At 43.7% G+C, this 21240-nt stretch overlaps 1 protein-coding gene across 1 annotated transcript in view; it reads left to right on the top strand.

The window, feature by feature from the left end:
* The first annotated feature begins 655 nt into the window (after positions 1-655).
* fkbp15a (FKBP prolyl isomerase family member 15a) overlaps positions 656-21240 on the top strand; it is a 50113-nt gene continuing 29528 nt past the window's right edge. Inside the window, exons 1-11 of the mRNA XM_055660384.1 lie at positions 656-736; positions 8427-8536; positions 11409-11487; positions 13223-13292; positions 13746-13820; positions 15448-15546; positions 15910-16059; positions 16664-16732; positions 17184-17327; positions 18719-18861; positions 19534-19582. Coding sequence (XP_055516359.1) covers positions 681-736; positions 8427-8536; positions 11409-11487; positions 13223-13292; positions 13746-13820; positions 15448-15546; positions 15910-16059; positions 16664-16732; positions 17184-17327; positions 18719-18861; positions 19534-19582 — 1044 coding nt within the window. The 5' untranslated portion in view covers positions 656-680. The remainder of the gene's footprint in view (positions 737-8426; positions 8537-11408; positions 11488-13222; positions 13293-13745; positions 13821-15447; positions 15547-15909; positions 16060-16663; positions 16733-17183; positions 17328-18718; positions 18862-19533; positions 19583-21240) is intronic.

The raw sequence follows: 21240 nt of genomic DNA, 5'->3' as shown, positions 1-21240 counted from the left end.
TAAGGGAGGGGATGACAGATACAAACTCCACATGGATCACCCGTTGACACTAGTTTAATATGCCGACCCCCACCCCACTCCCTGTACTCTAGGGGCAATTTACAGTTATCCAATTAACCTTAAACCCTGTAATGTCTTTGGAGTGTACGGGGGAAACCGGAGCACCAGGAGGAAACCCACGCAGGGTCACAGGGAGGACAATGCTAACTTACAGACACACACACGAAGACAGATACACAGACAGCCACACTCACAGACAGATACACAGACACACACACACTCACAGACAGACATACAGATACACAGACAGACACACACTCACAGACAGATACACAGACACACACACACACAGACAGACATACAGATACACAGACAGACCGACACAGACACACACTCACAGACACACTGATACAGACACACCACCACTGATACACACACACAGATGCACAGACACACCACAGACAGACAGACACAGACAGACACACGCAGACACGTGCACACACAGACACACACACAGACACAAAGAGGCTAGGATCTTTGCACACAGGCGGGCACGCGCCGTCACTGCAGCTTTGCGGCAGCACGTGACGGGTGGGCTGACGCTGACGCTGACGCTGACGCGGGCGCGGGCGCGGGCGCTGACGCTGACGCGCGGAGACGCGGACACGGCGCCGTCTGTCATGGCGATGTTCGGCGCCGAGGAGGACGAAGTCGATTTCTTCTCACCCAGTGGCGGGTCAGTGACTCCCCTTCCCCCTCCCCCCACCCCGGCCCGCTGTAACATGAAGCCCCCAACACCGGGGGCCGCTCGGCCCGTGGCTACATTCTTGCCCCTGTCGCCCTTCCCTCATAGTTCCCTCCATATCTCTGTCTGTGTCTCTTCTAACAACCTCCTGCCCTTCCTCTAATAACCTGAACTACATTGATTATTATTGCACTATTATCGTTTGTTTTTTTATGAGTGCGTATATATGTATATGTATATATGATCTATATATATTTGATCTATATATATATATGTGTGTATCTGTGAGTATGTGTATACACTCACACTGAACTTTTTTTTCTCATTTATTATATTATTCACAGTGTGTATATATTTATGTGTGTATATATTTATATCATGGTATATGGACACATCTGTTTTGTAGTAAATGCCTACTATTTTCTGTGTGCTTAAGCAAAGCAAGAATTTCATTGTCCTATACAGGGACACAAGACAATAAACTCACTTAAACTCACTTGAACTTGAACTTGTACTATGTTTACAAGTATTTTGTGTTTTGCTGCTGCAAATAAGAATTTCATTGTTGTATCTGGGACATATGACAATAAAATACTACTTGGGCACTTGACACTACTTGGGCAGTTTACAACCCAGTGCTGTGAATATCGAAGATAGACACAAAAAGCTGGAGTAACTCAGCGGGACAGGCAGCATCTGTGGAGAGAAGGAATAGGTAACGTTTTTGGTCGAGACCCTTCTTCAGACTGAGAGTCAGGTGTTAAAACAACAGATCAAATGAGATGCAGCTCAAAGAAAACTCAATATTTATGGAAGGTACACAAAAATGCTGGAGAAACTCAGCGGGTGCAGCAGCATCTATGGAGCGAAGGAGATAGGCAACGTTTCGGGCCGAAACCCTTCTTCAGACTCAATATTCATGGAGCTGGGGTGTGAGCTGCCCAAGTGAAATATGAGGTGCTGTTCCTCCAATTTGCATTGGGCCTCACTCTAATGGTGGAGGAGGCCCAGGACAGAAAGGTCAGTATGGCAGGGGGAGTTAAAGTGTTTAGCAACCGGGAGATCAGGTAGGTTTATGGGGACTGAGCGGAGGTGTTCAGCAAAACGATCGCAGAGCCTGCGTGTGGTATTACCGATACATAGGAGTCCAGATCTGGAACAGCGGATTGATTTATCTAACTTCAAGTAACCCTTGCTTTCCCTCTCTCTCTCTCCATGTCCCTCCCCGCCCGTGTGGCCTGATGCCCGGGTCTGAAGAAGGGTCTCGACCCAAAATGTAATCCATTCCTTCTCTCCAGAGATGTTGCCTGTCCCGCTGAGTTACTCCAGCATTTTGTGTCTATCTTCAAGAGTCAGTTCAGAGTGTTCTGTTGTCATGTGTCCCAGATAAAAGAATGAAATTCTTATTTGCAGCAGCACAACAGAATATGTAAACTCTTGTCCCTTGAATATGTGTCCCTGGCGTCATGCTTGACAGGCAGCATCTCTGGAGAAAAGGAATAGGTGATGATTTAGGTTGAAACTCTTCTCCAGACTGAAAGATAGAGAAGGCCAGAACAAAACAGGGTTGGCAACAGATGACCTCAGGAAGGATGGAATTCATAATCAGCAGAATAAAATACAGATATGAAACAAATACATACCTGTAATTTTGAGGGGTTGTGCTCTTGAAGATAGTTTTAGGGTTATCTATGCCTATTTACGTTAAGTGGGCTTTCAGTGTATCACAATGTTTCATACTTCACCTATCTGATTGCATTGCATGAGTATATATATTTTCTGCAGTTTAATTAAAGGTTAGGACATTTTCTCATACATGACAGCTATATTGAGATATTATATGTCGAGTCATACAGCATGGAAACAGGCCATTTGGCCCAACATATCCATGCTGGCTAAGATCCCCAGCTTCGCTTTTCCCATCTGCCTGTGTTTGGCCCATATTCCTCTAAACCTTTTCTATCCATGTACCTATCCAAATGTTTTTTAAATGTTGTTATAGTACCTGCCTCGATTATCTCCCCCGGTAGCTCGTTCCATACACCCACTACCCACTGTATGAAAAAGATTCCCCTCATGTTCCTATTAAATCTTTCCTCTCTCACCTTAAACCTTTGTCCCCTAGTTCTTGATTCTCCTCCTCTTGGTAAAAGACTCTGTGCATTCACCCTATCTATTCCCCTCATGATTTGTGCACCTCTCTAAGATCCCGGCCCTTATCCTCCTGCGTTCCAACGAATAGAGTACTAGACTGCCCAACCCATCCTTTTAGCTCAGGCTCTCATGTCCTGGCAACATCTTTGTAAATCTTCTCTGCACTTTTTTCAGCTGAATGACATCCTTCCTATAGCAGAGTGACCCAAAAGTGAACACAATATTCCAAATGCAGCCTCAACATAACATCCCAACTTCTATACCCAGTACCCTGACTGATGAAGGCTAATATACCGAAAGCCTTCTTGACCACCTGATCTACCTATGATGGCAGTTTCAGGAAACTATGTACCTGCTCTCCCAGATCCCTCCATTCTTCAACACTCCCCAGGGCCCTGCCATTTACTAAAGAGCCTGCCTTGGTTTAACTTCCAAACATGCAACATGTCGTACTTATCTGCATTAAACTCCATTAACCACTCCTCAGCCCACATGCTCCACTGATCATGAATATGCTGCAATGTTTGATAACCATCTTCACTGTCTATGATACTACCCACTTTAGTGTTATAGAGACATCATATGTACATTTTAGATATTTTCTGGGATAATATTGAAGTGCATGATATACCATAAATGACAACAGTATTGAGACATTGTTTGTAACAGACATTTCTTATCTATTTGAAAAGACAACATGTAAAACAGTTACAGAATGTAGAGCAGATGACATGACTTTGGGGAGCAATGCAGCTGAAAGAAGGCCCTTCAGCCCACCGAGTCCGTGCTGACCAGCGATTCCCGTACACTATCCTACACACACTAGGGGCAATTTACAATTTTTACCAAAGCCAATTAACCTGCGAACCTTGCGTCTTTGGAATGTTGGAGGAAACCGGAGCACCCGGAGTAAACCCCATGCGGTCGCAGAGCGAACGTACAAACTCCATACAGACATCACCGGTAGTCAAGATCGAATCCAATCTTGCGCTGGCACTGGTCTCTGGCGCTGTAAGGCAGCAACTCTACCCTTGCGCCACAGTGACTCTGAAATATTCCAGAGTTGGGCAAGGAAATGTCCAGTCCCGCCCTAATTGCATTTAACAATCTTTCTTACAGGCCAGTGAAGGTAGAATTAATATCCCTGTCAACAAACCCCTACACACCACAACATTACTACACCACTATTGTCTTGAAATGATCTGTGTCGCAGTGGTTCAGCTTCCCAAAGAAAGCTGGGCTGAAAACACGTGTTTTAACATAATTAAGAGCAATTAAAATTACGATTCTCCAAAACATATTACTCTGTAGTCATATTGAAGGGGAAATGAAACTGAAAATGGAGAAATGAAACTAAAAATAATTTAAATGTAAGAAGTGTTAAATAATTAAATTTTGTTCCATGTATTTTTTTTACTTCTTTCAATTTGCAGTTATTTTGTGTAAACTAGATTATGACAGTAAACAACCTTTGTGATGTAGAGACTTTAGTGGTTCAGACTCAGCATTAAGATGGTTGCTCCAAGAGTAGCGTTTTGGTTAGGGCTGTACGATGTGGTTCTAGAAATTGATGTTTGATGGGAAGAAGCTGTTCTTGAATATTTGCAGCCCACTGAGGAAGTAGAGGCATTGGTGAGCTTTCATTGTAGTTGCATCATTGTGCTGAAATCAGACAGATCATCGGTTTTGTGTTTGTCCAGGAACATGCAGCAGTTGACTCTCTCCACCGCCATCCTGCCAGTGAACACTGCACGGTCCTTAGGCTTTCTCATCCTGAGGTCAACAATCAGCTCTTTGTTCTTTCCAGTGATGAGAGCAAGATTGTTGTGCTGGCACCACTCAGCCAGCTGATCAACTTCCCTCCTGCACACTGACTTCCTTGCTAGTTATTCAGCCAATGATGGTGGTATAATTGGTGTTTGAACTGTGTGTGACTGCGCAGTCATGGGTGTAGAGCAGGGGATTGAGCACATAACCCCGATGGTCAGCAACTAGGAGTAGGAGGAGGTGTTGCCAATCCATACTGATTGAGGTCTGCCGATGAGGAAGTCAACAATCTAGTTGTACAGGGAGGAGCAGAGAATCAGTTCCCGAAATGCAATGACGTTTGGAAGAGTTGATGGTATTGAATGCTGAGCTGTAGTCGATGAACAGCCTGACATACCTTTCCTATTGTCAATTTCCTATTTGGGCGGCACAGTGGTGCAGTGATAGAGTTTCTGCCTTACAGCGCCAGAGACCAGGTTCAATCCTGACTATGGGTACTGTCTGTATGGAGTTTATGCGTTCTCCCCGTGACTGTGTGGGTTTTCTTTAGGTGCTGCAGTTTCCTCCCACAGTCCAAAGATGTACAGGTTTGTAGGTTAATTGGCTTCTGTAAATTGTCCCCAGTGTGTACTGTAAGCTAGTGCTAGTATACGGGATGACCACTTTAATAAACAGACAGGTACATGGATAGGACAGGTTTGGAGGGATATGGACCAAATGCGGGCAGGTGGGACTAGTGTGGCTGGGACATGTTGGCCGGTGAGGGCAAGTTGGGCCGCAGAGCCTGTTTCCACACTGTATAACTCTATGATTGACTTTTATTCAGAACTGTGTCATTTTGAACTGAACAAATTTAAAATTGCAAGCGAAAAGGATGATGGGTGGAGAGAACAGAAGGGATGGCCTGTGATAGGGTGGAGACCAGGAGATTGAAAGACACTGATGGTGCCAGCTGAAATGGTGCCAAAGATTTGTCTGGTGGGGTATATATGGGCATTAAATTAAACGTGAAATACCAGAAGAGAAAATTGGAGTGCGTGAGTGAGGATGAGGGAAACCATAAACAAACATTTGGAAAAATCTCATTAGACTGAAAGCACTAATTTTATATTTTCAACTATTTCCACCAAAATGTTTTGACGTAAGTCATTTGAATACCATTAGCGATTTATGAAGACTGATTGAAGTAAATTATCTTCATGTTATAAAGAACTCATGATATGATCCAGGATTATGGTTGTGACAGAATCAAAAATGGGATTAGTATAAATAGGAATTTGATGGTCAGCATGGGCATGGTGGGCTGAATGGCCTGTTGCTCTATAATTGTGCAACGTGGTGCATGACTGAAATTGTAATTATCTGATAGAGGAGTCAGGGGATACAGGGAGAAGGCAGGAATGGGCTACTGATTGGGGATGATCAGCCATGATTACATTGAATGGTGGTGCTGGCTTGAAGGGCTGAGTGACTTACTCCTGCACCTATTGCCTACAGTCTATAACCTGTGCAATTTAATACTGAACCCTGAACGCTGTAATTTACTGAGCTGTTAGATGAGATGGGCAAGCTTGTGTTCAGCTTTGTTGGAACAATGTAGGAAGCAGAAGATAGAATGGGGTGGAAAACTAAGAGTAGGGTAGTAGAGTGTAAGGTGTGTCAGTTTATGTAACTGTTTTGTGCTGGAGTTTGTCATGTCTGCAGTTGTGTTTGGCATCCCATCTTGCGAAAGAGTAAAAAGATCTTGAGTTGGAAAACTCTAAATGTTCATCAGGATTGCATTAAACTGGCTTTATCATAATTTGACACCCTGTTTTAGAAATGTCTATGTCCAGTAAATGTTTCATTGTTTTTTGTATTAGTTAACCAGGGTGATGCATCAAGCCATTTGTCTCAGATTTTACTGATTCCTTAGTTATGGGTTGATACTGAGTAAATAAATTCATCCTCATCTTCTTTCTAAAAGTATGTCCTATGATTCTGAGGCTATGGTCTCTGGTCCTAGACTCTCCCACTTGTGGAAACATCCTCTCCACATTCACTGTACCAGACCTTTCATTTTACGGTAAGTTTCAATGAGGTCCCCCCTTTATCCTTCTAAACTTTGAGGGCTCAGAGCCTTCATACGCTCACCATATGTTAACCCACTCATTCCTGGGATCATTCTCGTAAACCTCCTCTGGACCCTCACCAAAGCCAGCACCACCATCCTCAGGTAGGGGGCCCAAAACTGCTCACAATACTCCAAATTACTGTTCACAATACTCCAAATTGGCTTGGGTTTAAAGAAATGTAGGAAGCTGAAGCTTTGTAACTTAACTTTCCTCCAGTAGTGTGAGATTTTGAATGGAGTTGTGGCGGTTCTCAAATCAAAAGTATTTTGTAATACTGGAGTGAATGAAAACAGTTTAGTCCCACTGTGTTTAAACATGCCTGACCTTGTGTGGAGCATTCTCTAACTCTATTAAGCCACATCTTGTGCTTTCAATTAGTTTGCGTGCAGGCAGCCATGAGGGACTCCTTGCTCGATGGACTCTTGCATTTCTGTCTTGTTTGTTTTACAATGAGGCTGTTGCATTCTGAACGACCATGTGATATTTTGTATTGTCGAGCTGTGGCTCTGTGCTGATATTCTGTGCGATCGTCCGGCTGAGATGCTGGGGCGTTGGGGCAGTGAGTACATGTGGAACGAAACCTATGGGTCAGTATTGAACCGACCGCTGCATGTCCATGGAAAGTGCAATGTAGACTTTACTGCTACTGGTGGGATGAACGGTTGGCCAGTGGGAGAGCTCTTTCTGCTTGGTCTTCGGTCTTTGCGCGCGAGACTTCTTCCTGAACCATCTTTCCTAGCTACACCCGTCTTCAACAGTATTCTTCTACTGACTGTGAATATGTAAGCAATGGTTCAAAAGTGGGTAAATCGCTTGCAACAGATAAATACAGCTGGTCGAGTGAGGATTGCTAACTGGCGTGCTGTATATAACATTGGATTAGTTTATTTTGGCTCAATGCCCTGTAATTATTCTGTAAATTTTAAGTAATAGTACTTGCATTGGTGTTAGTGGTGCCTATTGTGTGTAGGAGAGGATTATCAGATTACTCAGCGAAAGTGATACAACCAATTTTAGACAACCTGTAAATGGATTCTTTTGCAAGTGAATATTTCAGCTTCAACTGTCCAGTACTGCTGTTACAAAGTGTGAAGGCCTCGACCCGATATGTGTCTGAAGAAGAGTCTCGACCCGAAACGTCGCCCATTCCTTCTCTCCAGAGATGCTGCCTCACCCACTGAGTTACTCCAGCATTTTGTGTCTACCTTCAATTTAAATTTCATGTCTATTTTGAGGTTTGTCTTGATTTATTTTTCAGTTAGTTAAGTTTTATAGTCACGTGTACCGAGGTACATTGAAAAGCCTGCTAAACAGTTAGCAGAAAGAATATACATGATCACAATCGAGCTATCCACAGGGTACAGATACATGATAAAGGGAATAACGTTTAGTGCCAGATAAAGTCCAGTATTGTCTAGTTAAAGGGTCTCCATTGAGGCAGATAGAAGCTCAGGACCGCTCACTAGTTGTTAGATGGTCCACTTGCCTAATAACAGGTGGGAACAGCTTGTCTAGATCTGTACTTCCAGAAGCATAGGCTGTTCATAGTAACACAGGTAAATGATCACCAGGAGCAGATGGTGGTTGTGGTTTGCTTTCAGATGGTTTGCAGATGGTTTGCTAATTCTTGCTCTCATTTTCTGCAGGGCCAAACTGGCCTCTCTCTTCGGCATGGACCAGACTGCCGTGGGTCAGGGAAACGAGTCGTTCCAGTACACGGCCCCCAAACAGCCAAAGAAAGGGGCACAAGCTCCAGGTAGTAAATTGGATTAGAGAAGTGTAAGATTTTAAAATGATTTGTAATGCAAACGAACATGGTAAGAAAAATCTTAAGAATTTTGTTTCAATCGTTATGCCGGTTGTATAAAGAGGTGCGATGAACAATTCAGATGTACAGTCTCCATTTGTCCAGCTACTACATTGCCAGCTGGCAGTTGTATCTATGCATCTTCTGTGACTTGTTTGTCTCAGTTCTTCCATCAAAATCCGCATTTGGGAAATGTCAGCTATTTAGCAAAAATATGGCCTTATAGAGAGAGATTACATTCCCAATAAGCCTCAGTTCAGTAGTCCGCAGTTATTTCTGTTTCAGCTATTTGCTTTGAATAGCTAACAACCTCACCCAGCCTCCAGGCTAAGATTTCTCTGAGAAGCTTAAAAACGTTGCGGCTTTTCAAGAAAGTTATTTTCCATTTTAACTGTTTCATGATTTTAATTTGCTTTCCATTATTTGAGAGCTATTTATAGTGAAATTTCCCCAGCACATTTTTGGGGGAAATTCTCTGAGGAATTTGTTTGTATTCTGTGTTCAGAAAGTGCTGGTGTACCATCATGCGTCGCTTAACATACGTGTGTGTGTGTGTGGGTGTATGTGTGTGTGTGTGGGTGACACTCTAGGCAGAGAATACTAGGTGTGCTTGGATGTGATTGTGAAGGTTTCCTCGTGACCATCTGCCTCCAACCACCTCACCCTCGAGCTTCCATTTTCACACACGTTTAATCGTTTTGCCACTCAGCAAGAAAACATTGTTGTTAACCTGGATCATTGATTCTTGTGCCAGTCAAGATGCCTTTTATCCCCTAAATCTCTACCTATTAAGCAAAATATTTTCAAAGAAAAACAAGGGGGCGAAGACTACATTTGTTTAATATACCCACAATGTTTATGTTTTGTTGCTGAGATCCAGAGATAAAACTGATTCCTTGTGGATCTAAGGGATGGTTGCTCACCCTTTCTCTGGAACTTATTTTCATTACTACAGATGGTTCCATACTCACTGCGCGTATAGCAGTTTCATTCCATGATTGTATTCCTGCAAGAAAGTAGTACCAGTTCTCTCTTTGTGATTCTGTTTCATAGTCCTTGTAAACATCAGCATTAGGAATCTATCTGATCCCATTTGTTATTTTAAACACTGTAATTAAATTAAAGCGATATTGTTGTGTAATGGAAGCCTGCTTTATTTCATTCTATCTCTGGACCTTAAAATGAGTTCAATCTTTCCTGATCCATTTCTAGGGCCACTATTACCCCTTGCCAAAATTGCATATGCTATTTCTGTTTCAGCGTTTGTACACACCATTAATTATCACTTTAAGTTTAATTACCTTGGCAATATGTTTTGATTTTGTTTTTCTACCTAGTTCACAGCAAAGGTGATTGTGTATCTTCACTGAGTCAGTCTTATAAAATCTGCTCAGACATTCTGCTTGGGGCAGGCATTCTCAGAATTGTTTCTACCCAAGTGCTCCACAGTTTTGTTTACAATAAAATATAGTAAAATCCATTTATCCTCTTTGTTTTTATCAATAGTTTACTTTGTGCTGGGGCTTTGGTTCATTGCATCATTCTACATTCTTGCCTACAGTGTCATCCATCAGACTGATTTGCCTTTGACTGTGTTGTGAATGAGTTCTGTGTGTCCCAGTGGGTTGCATTTGCTTTCAGGAAATGATGCAAGGACTAGGATGATAATGCAGTTGCTCCGTTTGGAACACTCCAACATCAGAGCTGAGTGCAACAGGACAAGCCTAATACCACCAACACGTAGTTACAAGATGGCGGTGCTGCCTTAGCAGCTACGGCTCGCCTGCAGTCCGTTTGTTTTTTCTTTTTTTTGTTTGTTCTTTTGTCCTGTTGCAGTTAATTTTTGGTTTTATTTTATTATGTTGTGTATGGGTGTGGGGGGAACGTGTTTTTGGTCTCTTCCTTCGGGGGGGATGCGACTTCTCTTGTCGTATCCCCCGTGTCCGTCTGCGCCGAGGCCTAATGGCGGAGCTGGGGCAGCGTTCCGGCGGCAACATCGGAGCTGCGACGTTGCAGCGGCAACGGCGGCCCGGCATCGGAGCTGTGGCGTTCCGGCAGCAACATCGGCAACGGCGACCCGGCATCGGAGCTGTGGCGTTCCGGCGGCAGCGGCGGCCTGACCACGTTGGACGACAACGTCAGGAGCTCACATGTCGGAGCAGAGGGAGAACAAGGAGGGAAGAGACAAGAATAAGATTTTTGCGTTCCATCACAGTGAGGAGGTGTTTGGTGAACTCACTGTGGTGGATGTTAAATTTGTGTTTATTGGGTGTTTTTGTCATTTATTATATGTATGACTGCAGGCATCGAAATTTTGTTCAGACCGAAAGGTTTGAATGACAATAAAGGCTACTTTACTTTGCTTTACTTTACTTTACGTAGGCAGCTCTTGAACGGCCTGGATTAAGTGGACGTGGAGAGGATGCTTCCACTAGTGGGAAAGTCTAGGATCAGAGGCCCTAACCTCAGAAGAAAAGAACGTACCTTTAGAAAGGAGATGAAGAATTTCTTTAGTCAGAGGGTGGTGAATCTGTGGAATTCATTGCCACAGACGGCTGTGGAGGCCAAGACAATGGGTGTTTTTAAGGCAGGGATAGAGATTCTTGATTAGTACGGGTGTCAGGGGTTACGGGGAGATGGCAGGAGAATGAGGTTGAGAGGGAGAGATAGATTTGAATTAGTGTTAAGCTTGAAGCTTGATCTTTTGCCCTAAGCTCTGATATTAGTTGCTATAATTATTCACTGTAAGATTATAGTTCTACTGAAAGTGTGTAGTTGCAAAAGGATTGTTTATTTTAAATGCAATGTTTTTCCTCTGCAGGCGCGGGTTCACAGAAACCGGCAACAACTGGAGGCTCTCCAGCGGTGTTGTTTGCAACTGCTGTGCACGCGTACCAATAGTAAGTGCTCGGAGGCCAGGGTGACAGAGACTAGGGAAGGGTAAGGGAGGACTCACTGGTTAAAGCTGGCAAAGGCATTGAAGCACAGTGTGAATACACTGCAGCACTGGAATTAGCAGCCATAGGAAGTAGTTGAGGCAGGGACATTGTCAACGAATAAGAAACAGTTAGTCAGGTACATGGACATGACAGGTTTAGAGAGATATGGGCCAAACGCAGGCAGGTGGGACTAGTGTGTTTGGGACATGTTGGTCGATGTGGGCAAGTTGGGCTGAACGGCCCAATTCCACGCTGTATGACTATGACTCTAACCCAGGGAATCTATTTTAAGGCTGTTATGGATCATGTTTAAGCAGTACTTGCTATAAAACAACATTTTATTTCTCGTCACTCTGCTGGTATCTACATCCTTATGCAAATTAATCGAATCACTGACTGATCTTGCTTCTGATGAGTTTCTATGTCCACCATTTGTTCTTATACATTTCTGAAAAGTTTTTCTGATCATTTTTCATTCTCCAAATCGTATCAAAGACGATAAAAAACCATGGTGAATATACTAAAGACATAATTGTGCGATGGTAATGAATAAAAGATAGCAATGTGATGTATATTGACGTTATCAATACAATAATACAATACAATACAATTTATTTGTCATTTGAACCCCATTGAGGTTCAAACGAAATGTTGTTTCTGCAGTCATACACACAAGAAAGAACCAAAACACAACACAATTTACACAGACATCCATCACAGCGCATCTCCTCCTCGCTGTGATGGAAGGCAAAGACTTATCTCTCCCCTGCACTTCCCATTCCCCTCCTAATGTCAGAGTCAAAGTCAAAGCCCCCGGCGGGCGATGGCAATTGTCCCGCGGCCATTAACGCCGCGCCGGGTGATGCAAGGCCACGCTCCGGGTCTTGTTGTTGGAGCCCCCGGCGTGGATCTCCTAATGGATGCTTAATTCAATTAATTTGCACAAAGATATATATCTAATGTTGCTTGCCTCTGGGAGAGTCTTGACAATCCCACGATGTGCTGCCTGGTCCTGGTTCTCTGCTGCTCACCATGTTGAATGCAGGTCACACCAAGACCAGTTTTCATACCTCTAGTTGCCCTCTCCCCTGACTCTCAGTCTGAAGAAGGGTCTAGACCCGAAACGTCACCTATTCCTTCTCTCCAGAGATGCTGCCTGATCCACTGAGTTACTCCAGTTTTTTGTGTCTTTCCCGGATATTTGAATCTGCCTTGATTATGTACGTCCACATGAACCCTGACTTGCTCCAGGGTCATCGCCAGTCTTGCATCGCACTATGAATGATGGCTTGCAGGGTTCAAACACAGATTCCACCCAGGCAACATTTTCTTCTTGTCATTCCTTCAAACACGTTCAGACTCACTGTTCCATGAGCCTTGGTGTGAATACAGGCACCATTGGATCAATTTACTGCCCAGATGTGCCTAACATTTAAATAAAATGATGTCCATGCCGTGGATTGGATGGGTCTTTCTCACGTTTGGGATGTGGGAGTCATACATTCACACATTAAGCTGTTTCTCTGAGGTACATTAGATGAGATAGGTTTTGCCTTTTGAAATGTTGCAATACTTGGATTTCTTGTTACTCGGTTCAGAGAGGGCTAGTTCAGACATGGCATGGGCGAGCAGATGGAAGGACGGTGTGCTGGTCACTCTTCCAGGTCTGTTGCTAATTGCGTTTATTGTATTGCAGCCTGAATGGTCAGTATGTGAAACAAGGCAAGCTTGGAGCGGCTATTCTTGGAAACCATGCTTCAGGAGAGGTAGGTTTTGCATATGTTCATAAGTTATAGGAGCAGAATTAGACCATTCAGCCCATCAAGTCGACTTCGCCATTCAATCATGGCTGATCTATCTTTCGCTCGCAACTGCATTCTCCTGCCTTCTCCCCATAACCTCTGATACCTGTACTCATGAAGAATCTGTCAATCTGCATTTTAAAAATACCCATTGACTTGGCATCTACAGCCGTCTGTGGCAATGAATTCCACAGATTCACTACCCTCTGACCAGAGAAATTACTCCTCATCTCCTTTCTAAAGATACGTTATTTTATTCTGAGGCTATGGTCCCACGAGTGGAAACATCCTCTCCACATCCACTCTAAACATAAGACAGGATGATAAGGGCATTTCTTCAACTGGTAAAGAAGATGAATGTAGGCTTGTGCATTTTGCATGGAGGTTGATTCATTTTCCTGTTCTCTGACCCTGAAGTTCAAGGTTCTGCTGTACGCTAGTCAACAGAAGCGGATCGCAGCTGCTCGCATCACCTCAAGCTTCACTTTTACTGTGAGTAACTTAATCATTGAAGGTTATGGTGTTATGATGTGAATCTGTTCGTGAATGATATGCCGACTCTGATTGTTCACTATCTTGCTCTACTGGCCATTAATCAAATTTGAACTGAGGCATGTGTCAGACAATTATTGGAGTCCACAAGCATCAGCTATTCCCAAGGATAGACACAGAAAGCTGGAGTAACTTAGTGGGTCAGACAGCATCTCTGGAGAAAAGGAGTAAGTAACGTTTCGGGTCACCTGTTCCTTTTCTCCACAGATGCTACCTGACCCGCTGAGTTACTCCAGCTCTTTGTACCTAATTTCAGCTTAAACCAGCATCTGCAGTTTCTTCCTACACATTCCCAATAGTTAGCATGAATTAGAGGAGCAGTTGTGTAGGGAGCTTGTCTAGATAGCTGTATAGTTATTGACTGCGTCCTTTATAGTATAAATATAGTGTGGGATTTGTTAAATGTGTCTGAGAAAACTTTCTTAATCAATACACAAAAGGAGCCTACAGGAGAGAGCACAACACTGGACTTTAAGTTAGTCTAAAGTCCAGTTTGAAGAAGGATTTTGACCCCAGACTTCACCTGTTCCTTTCCTCCAGAGACGTTGCTGACCCGCTGAGTTACTCCAGCATTTTATCTATCTTTGGAAAAATAAAGTATTTGCAGTTCCTTCCTATACACTTTAAGTTAGAAAGGGTGCAGATGGGATTCTCCAGGGTGTCACCTGGGCTAGCGGGTTTGAGTTACAGGGAAAGGCTAGATAAGCTGGAATATTGTTTCAATGAAGTGCAGGAGGCTGAGGGGTGAGGGGTGAGGGGTGAGGGGTCTGCTAATCCTGAGGGGAATGGATACTTGCAATCGTTTCCCCAGGGCTGAAGATTCTAAAACTAGAAGTTAGGCTTAAGATGAGAGGGAAGTGGATTAAGAGGAACCCCGGGAGCAGTTTTTTAATTCTAAGGATAGTCCACATCTGCTAAATGCGGTGTCAGATTTGTGTACCTGCCTGACCTCTGTGGGACCTCCAGAGGCGTTTGATCCCCCCTCCCCCCCCCCCCCCCGGCTGCTGTACGACCTCCAGCGACCCACTCCGTTGACACGTCGACTTGCGAACGCACCGTCCTCTCGCCTCCTGCAGACACGGCTCAATTTCTGTGCCCTGCGACCCTTCCATCGCTGACCTCGGAACCCCTAGAGGCGACCCCACAGCCTCCACATGGGCACCGATCTCCTCCGTCTACTACAGCTGCCATCTTCCCCAACCCTCATGGTTGGCCCAGTGCTGCTGACTGGAATGGGTTCAGTAGTATCTAGACTCCTTTTCCCATTGTAACTGTTATTGCTGCAAGGACATTTATCTAGTTTAATGTCCATCTCCGAGTGGCAAGCGTCAATCTGTGGAATATCTACTTGGAAGCAGCTGGCCACCAATTTAATTGCTTTTCCCATTCAACCATGAATTTTGTGAAGATTAGACCAATTCCAGAAGCTGAGTTTGTGCATTAATTGAAGTTAATAACAAAAGGGCAACGTTGAGTTAGCCGTGCCCATTCTACATGAGGTAGTTGATCAAATATGCCATTGGAGGCCGTTCTGTTTATCTCAACTCATAACATTATTTCCTTTCAGGTTCAAGCCAATAACTATTGTATGTTTTACGATGATCAGAAGCAGAGTTGGTCAATCATGTTTGATTCTGACAAGGCTGTGATAGACTTCAGCAAACAGGTAAAGTTCACGTGCTCATTGAGGGGTTGAAGGTTTTAATTTATGTTTTAAATTTCAATGCATGGATAATTGTAAAATGTAAAAACTAAGCTCACTAGAATAGTTTATTGCCATGTGTACCGCGGGATGGGGAAAAGTTTATGTTTGCGTGCGATCCAGTCAAAGTAAACACTATACATGATTCCAATCAAGCCGTTCACAGTGTACAGATAAAGGGTCTAATATTTAGTGGAAGTTAAAGTCTGATTAAAGATAGTTCAAAGATCTCCAAATTAATTACCGGTAGATAGATGGGAGGTCAGGACTGCCCTCTCGCATACCTCTGAGAGTTCCCTCTTTTTGTGTACGTTTGTTCCTGTGCAGGTGTGTTTGGCAAAATGCAACTGTACCTCATCGTTGGAGTCTGTGCTGGTCCAGGATCTCAGCCCAGGTGACGGACCGGCCGTTGAAACGGGTGACTCTCTAGAAGTGTCGTACACAGGGTGGCTTTACCAGAATAACACCTTTGGACAGGTAAGGTTAAATGAGTTAGTGAAACTAGATTGCTATGGGCTGACTAACATAACGTCTCAACACCCCTGCCTGCATTTTCAATGTGCTGCAATGGCTAATTATTACATTTTGCTGGCTCCCTATTTTTGGTGAAATTAAGTGATAAGTCAATCAATTATTTAAAATAAAGCCTGCATGACATAATGGCAGCCAGCCTTTGTGGACTGTAAGCGTGCCCATGCAAGGCAACCTCGATTCACTTGTTATTGAGTTTGACAATTCATTGCCAAAGATTGTAGGATGGCTGATGATGAAAATAACTAAATAAAGCTTGTCCTTTAGTGGCTAAGAAATGGAATGAAACTGAAATCTCTTCATGTGTAGGAAGGAGCTGCTGGGTTTAAACCGAAGATAGACACAAAAATGCTGGAGTGACTCAGCGGGACATGCAGCATCTCTGGAGAGAAGGAATGGGTGATGTTTCGGGTCGAGACCCTTCCGTCTGAAGAAGGATCCCCCATCCGAAATGTCACCCATTCCTTCTCTCCAGAGAAGCTGCCTGTCCCGCTGAGTCACTCCAGCATTTTGTGTCTTATCTTTGAAATCTCTTCATTTTGTTTTGCAGGTGTTTGACACGAATATCAACAAAGACAAATTGCTGCGACTGAAACTCGGATCGGGGAAAGTAATTAAGGTAGCTCACAGGGTTTGCGGCTTATTCGGATTCTGTGTCATTTGTGATGTGATGAAACTCTCTTTGAGATATTATTTCAGGCGCTCATTAATGTCTAGGTTTGTTTTGCAGCATTACTACCCCACCTACCATGGAGACTGATTGGAAAATTAGTGATTGGCCAACCATCTTGCAATTACTGTCTTTTTCACAAAAACCCCAGCCACTTTTTTTTTTTTCCTCCTGCCTTTTCTTGTGACTTGCTTCAGCAAGTCCTCAGCTACTACTGTTGTTTCACACTGGCACTAATCACACACTCATTGTGGCCAGACTGGAAAAGGCATTAATAAATTGACTCTTTATGGCCCCCATATAGCGTCGTGACCTTTGTTACTGTTAGGTTTTTTGTTTTATTTGCACATTGGTTTATTGTGGTGATTTTGTTTAATATTACAACTATCCTATTTTGCAGGGCTGGGAAGTTGGGATGCTGGGAATGAAGAAAAATTCCAAGAGACTACTGATTATACCCCCGAGTCAGGCATATGGATCGCAAGGAATGCCAAACAGAATCCCGCCTGATGCCACACTTCTCTTCGAAGTGGAGGTTAAAAGGGTGAGCATCACCTAAAAGTGAGGCAATTGGATGGACTGACATATAAATGGCTCTTCAATCTCTGAGATAAAAATGTCATGACTAGAATATGGTGGCACAGCGGTAGTGTTGCTGCCGTACAGCACCGGGGACCCTGGTTCAATCCTGACAACGGCAGCTGTCTGTACAGAGTTTGTACGTTCTCCCTGTGACCTGCCTGGGGTTTCTCCGAGATCTTCGGTTTCTTCCCATACTCCAAAGACGTATAGTTTTGTTTCTGAATTGGCTTGGTATAAGTGTAAATTATCCCCAGTGTGTGTAGGATGGTGTTAATGTGCGGGGATCTCTGGTTGGTGCGGACTTGGTAGGCTGAAGGGCCTGTTTCTGCACTGTATCTCTAAATCTAAACTAGTAGAAACTTCCTCTGTTCCTCCCTTTAACCTTGTTGGATCATCATTAGCAAGGCTGTTGGTACCTTTGAAGTAACCAGATGAGAATGCTTCTGTTTTAATTAATGCAAAATACTGGGATTTGGGAAATAAACATTTATGTAAATGTAGGGATGATGGATTTAGAAGCTTGTATTTCTTTTTGAAGATTAGTATTTTAGATGTAGTGCGACTTGTTGATATAGAACATAGAATATCGGACAGTCCAGGAAACGAACGGGTCCAAGACTACGTGTGTAGGAAAGAACTGCAGATGCTGGTTTCAAATCGAAGATAGACAAAAAATGCTGGAGTTATTCAGTGGGACAGGCAGCATCTCTGAAGAGAAGGAATGGGTGGCACTTCTGGACCCGAAGCATCACCCATTCCTTCTCTTCAGAGATGCTGCCTGTCATGCTGAATTACTCCAACATTTTGTGTCTATCTAGGACCAAGACCACGACAAACAAGGTACGGTTCATCCAATCTCCCCTGCCTGCATGTGATCTGTATCTCTCCATTCCCTGCATATCAATGTGTCTATCTAAAAGCCCCTTCAATGTCATTGTTGCATCTGCCTCCACCACCCTGGCAGTGCAATCCAGGCACTCACCATCTATTGTATAAATACAAAACTTGCCCCACTTATCTCCTTTAAACTGCCCCACTCACATTACGGCCCTGCTCTCTGGCCTTGGACATTTCTACCCTGGGGGAAACATGATTCTGACTGCCTACACCAAGTATCTCTCTCATAATTTGAAAGTCTGCTAACAGGTCTCCTCTCAGCCTTTGATGCTGCAAAAAAAAGTAAAAACTTGTCAAATTTCTCCTTCTGTTTAAGAATGTTATATATGTTAACATTTGGGGGTTAAGTAGAATGCCAAATTTTTTATTGCATAGATATATAAATGGATAGAGTTGATGGAATTATGTTTAATGTTCGCATTGCAGGAGTTTGACTTCATTATTTTTATCTTCCAGGTAAAGTTTATCAAGGAGCCTGGATTCGACAGGCAGAGTACGGGGTCTCGTGATTCAGTTGCATCGTCACCAGCTCCAAGTGTTGAAAGCTTGGCAATGGAAACTTCAATCCCAGCACCTGTATCCATACCTCCAAAACCTGGGTAGGAAAGAGCGGAATGTGACCTGTGCTACTCCTAAATATCCTATTTATAATATGAGTGAGACTGTGTTTCTAGTTGAGATTCATACTTTCTATATTGAGTCTGGGGCTTGGTTGGTGCGGTCCATTGTCCATCCTCCTCGCAGCTCACACGGCCACCCAGCTTTGTGTCATCCACAAACTTCAATGCCTTTTGGAGTATCGGAAAATTAGTTGTGCTGTCGGATGCCAAGCTTTAGACCTACGCTTAAAACCACAATATTTATGTCCTTTGACCGGCTGAATTTCTGGTAAATGGTGATCACCAGGTTATTGATGGTGGGGATCCTGATGGGAATGCATTGATAGTCACAGCTAGGCGACTAGATACTCTCCTGTTGGAGATGGTCATACCGTGGAACGTGATGGGAGTGTTAATGTCCGCTGGATGGTCAATGTTGCATGTTGTTTGGACTCTCGCTACGTCCAATGGCTACTTCATCTTACGAGGAGCTCTGAATGGAATTGAACATTTAGTACAAACATGAATGAACACGCTGCTTCTAAGCTTGTGATAGAAGGGAGGTATTATCATTAACGTGGCAGGCAGTGGAAGCAGGGGCTCATCATTTAAATGGCTGTGTATGTTGCCACCAGTAAGCATAATTATATTTCAATTATTCATTCTTTTCAGGGAGAATAATGTACGGGCAAAGTCTAATTCATTAAACGACATGCTTTCTGTAAGTATGGGGATTGGTTCAGTTATTGAAGTATAATTTATTTTGGCTATTAATATATTAAGCCTTCTGTCCTAATAATATTCTATTATTTCTGACGTCCTTTAAGTGATAAATTGATTAGACATCAACTTCCTGTTAATGTTCATCCATAACAATGTGTTCAGTAGTTTGGCTCATGTCTAATATATTCTGCAAAGTTCATGTAACAATGGCTGAATGTGGCACTTTGGCCTGTTTTATTTCTCTACTCGCTTACAGGAGTTGCTGGCAAGTCGAGGATTTATTTCTGTAGGAAGGAACTGTAGAAGCTGGTTTAAACCGAAGATAGACACAAAATGCTGTAGTAACTCAGCGGGACTGGCAGCATCTCTGGAGAGAAGGAATGGGTTTGCTGTTTCGGGTCTAGTCTAAAGAAGGATCTCGACCCGAAATGTCACCCATTCCTTCTCTCCGGAGATGCTGCCCGTCCCGCTGAGTTACTCCGCATTTTGTGTCTATCTTGAGGATTTATTTCTAATCCATGAATGCTCGTGAGAAGGATGTGTAAAGCTACCTTGTGTGCGTAGCTTCTTTGTTCAAGGGCTACATTGTGGGATAAGTATTTCAGATTTTAGAGGCAGCAGTGGTTAAGGCATGGCGATGTATGTGCAAGTTAGATTGATGTAGAGAAACCTGCATGGTTCCATGTGCCTTCTACCCATGTCCTCTTAGATGGTAGTTGTCATGGGTTTAGGTGGTACTGTTGGGAAGACAGTGACGTTTGTTGGTGGTATATGTTGTTGCCATGGCAAGTTGGTACAATGCATGAATATAAAGATGGTGAATACAGTGACAATCAAGTGGGTTATTTTGTCCATGTTGGGTTGAAGCTTCTGAGGTTTTTTGTTCGAACTGCTTTCAGAACTGCTTTTCAGCTGGATGAAAATCAAGCTGCAGAGTATTTTTCACCTCTTGTTCTCTAAACACAGGAGTAAAACCTACTGACAGTATGGTGCACTTTGTTCTAGTTTTTTGAGATTTGTGCAAAAAGCTGGAAAACTCAGCGGGTGGCTCTATGGTTTATTCTTCCTTCAGAAACAAGAAAGGGAAAAGGAGGTTAGCCGGAAGGCACAGGAGTCTTGTCACCTACCTCAAGCTAACAGAATGGGAGAAGTCGATATGGGGGTGCAGAAACGGAATGTGCTGTTCCTCCATTTGGGGGGTCATGGAGGTGAGGCGGAGTATTTGCTGCTGAGCCAGGGATAAGCTAGTCTCTGACCGAGCGGAGGTGCTCGGCGAAACGATGCCCAACCTGGTCTGAGCGATATAGATCTGCTGACATCAAGTAGATGAGGTTGGAGGATGCAGGTAAACCTCTGTCGCACCTGGAACATTTCTGGTGACCTGAGTTACCTGCATCTCTTCCAACCTCATCTATTGTAATGCTGTCTAATGTAATGGAGACCAGGGAGGTTGTCGTTTCGCCGACTCTGCTGTCCGGGAGATGGCTCAGCCTTCAACTCCCCCTCCCACTCCGCCTCCGACACTCTGTCCTGGGTCTCCTCCATGGCCACAGCGGCCTCTAGTTCCGTTTGGGGAGTCCACCCCGGGGGCATCAACATCGACTTCTCCCAATTCTGTTAGTCCTTGCTGTCTCCTCCCCTTCCTCAGCTCCCCTG

Source organism: Leucoraja erinacea, chromosome 31, assembly GCF_028641065.1.
Source record: "Leucoraja erinacea ecotype New England chromosome 31, Leri_hhj_1, whole genome shotgun sequence".
NCBI classification, from domain to species: Eukaryota; Metazoa; Chordata; class Chondrichthyes; order Rajiformes; family Rajidae; genus Leucoraja; species Leucoraja erinaceus.
This window is presented reverse-complemented; position numbering and strand designations above follow the sequence as displayed.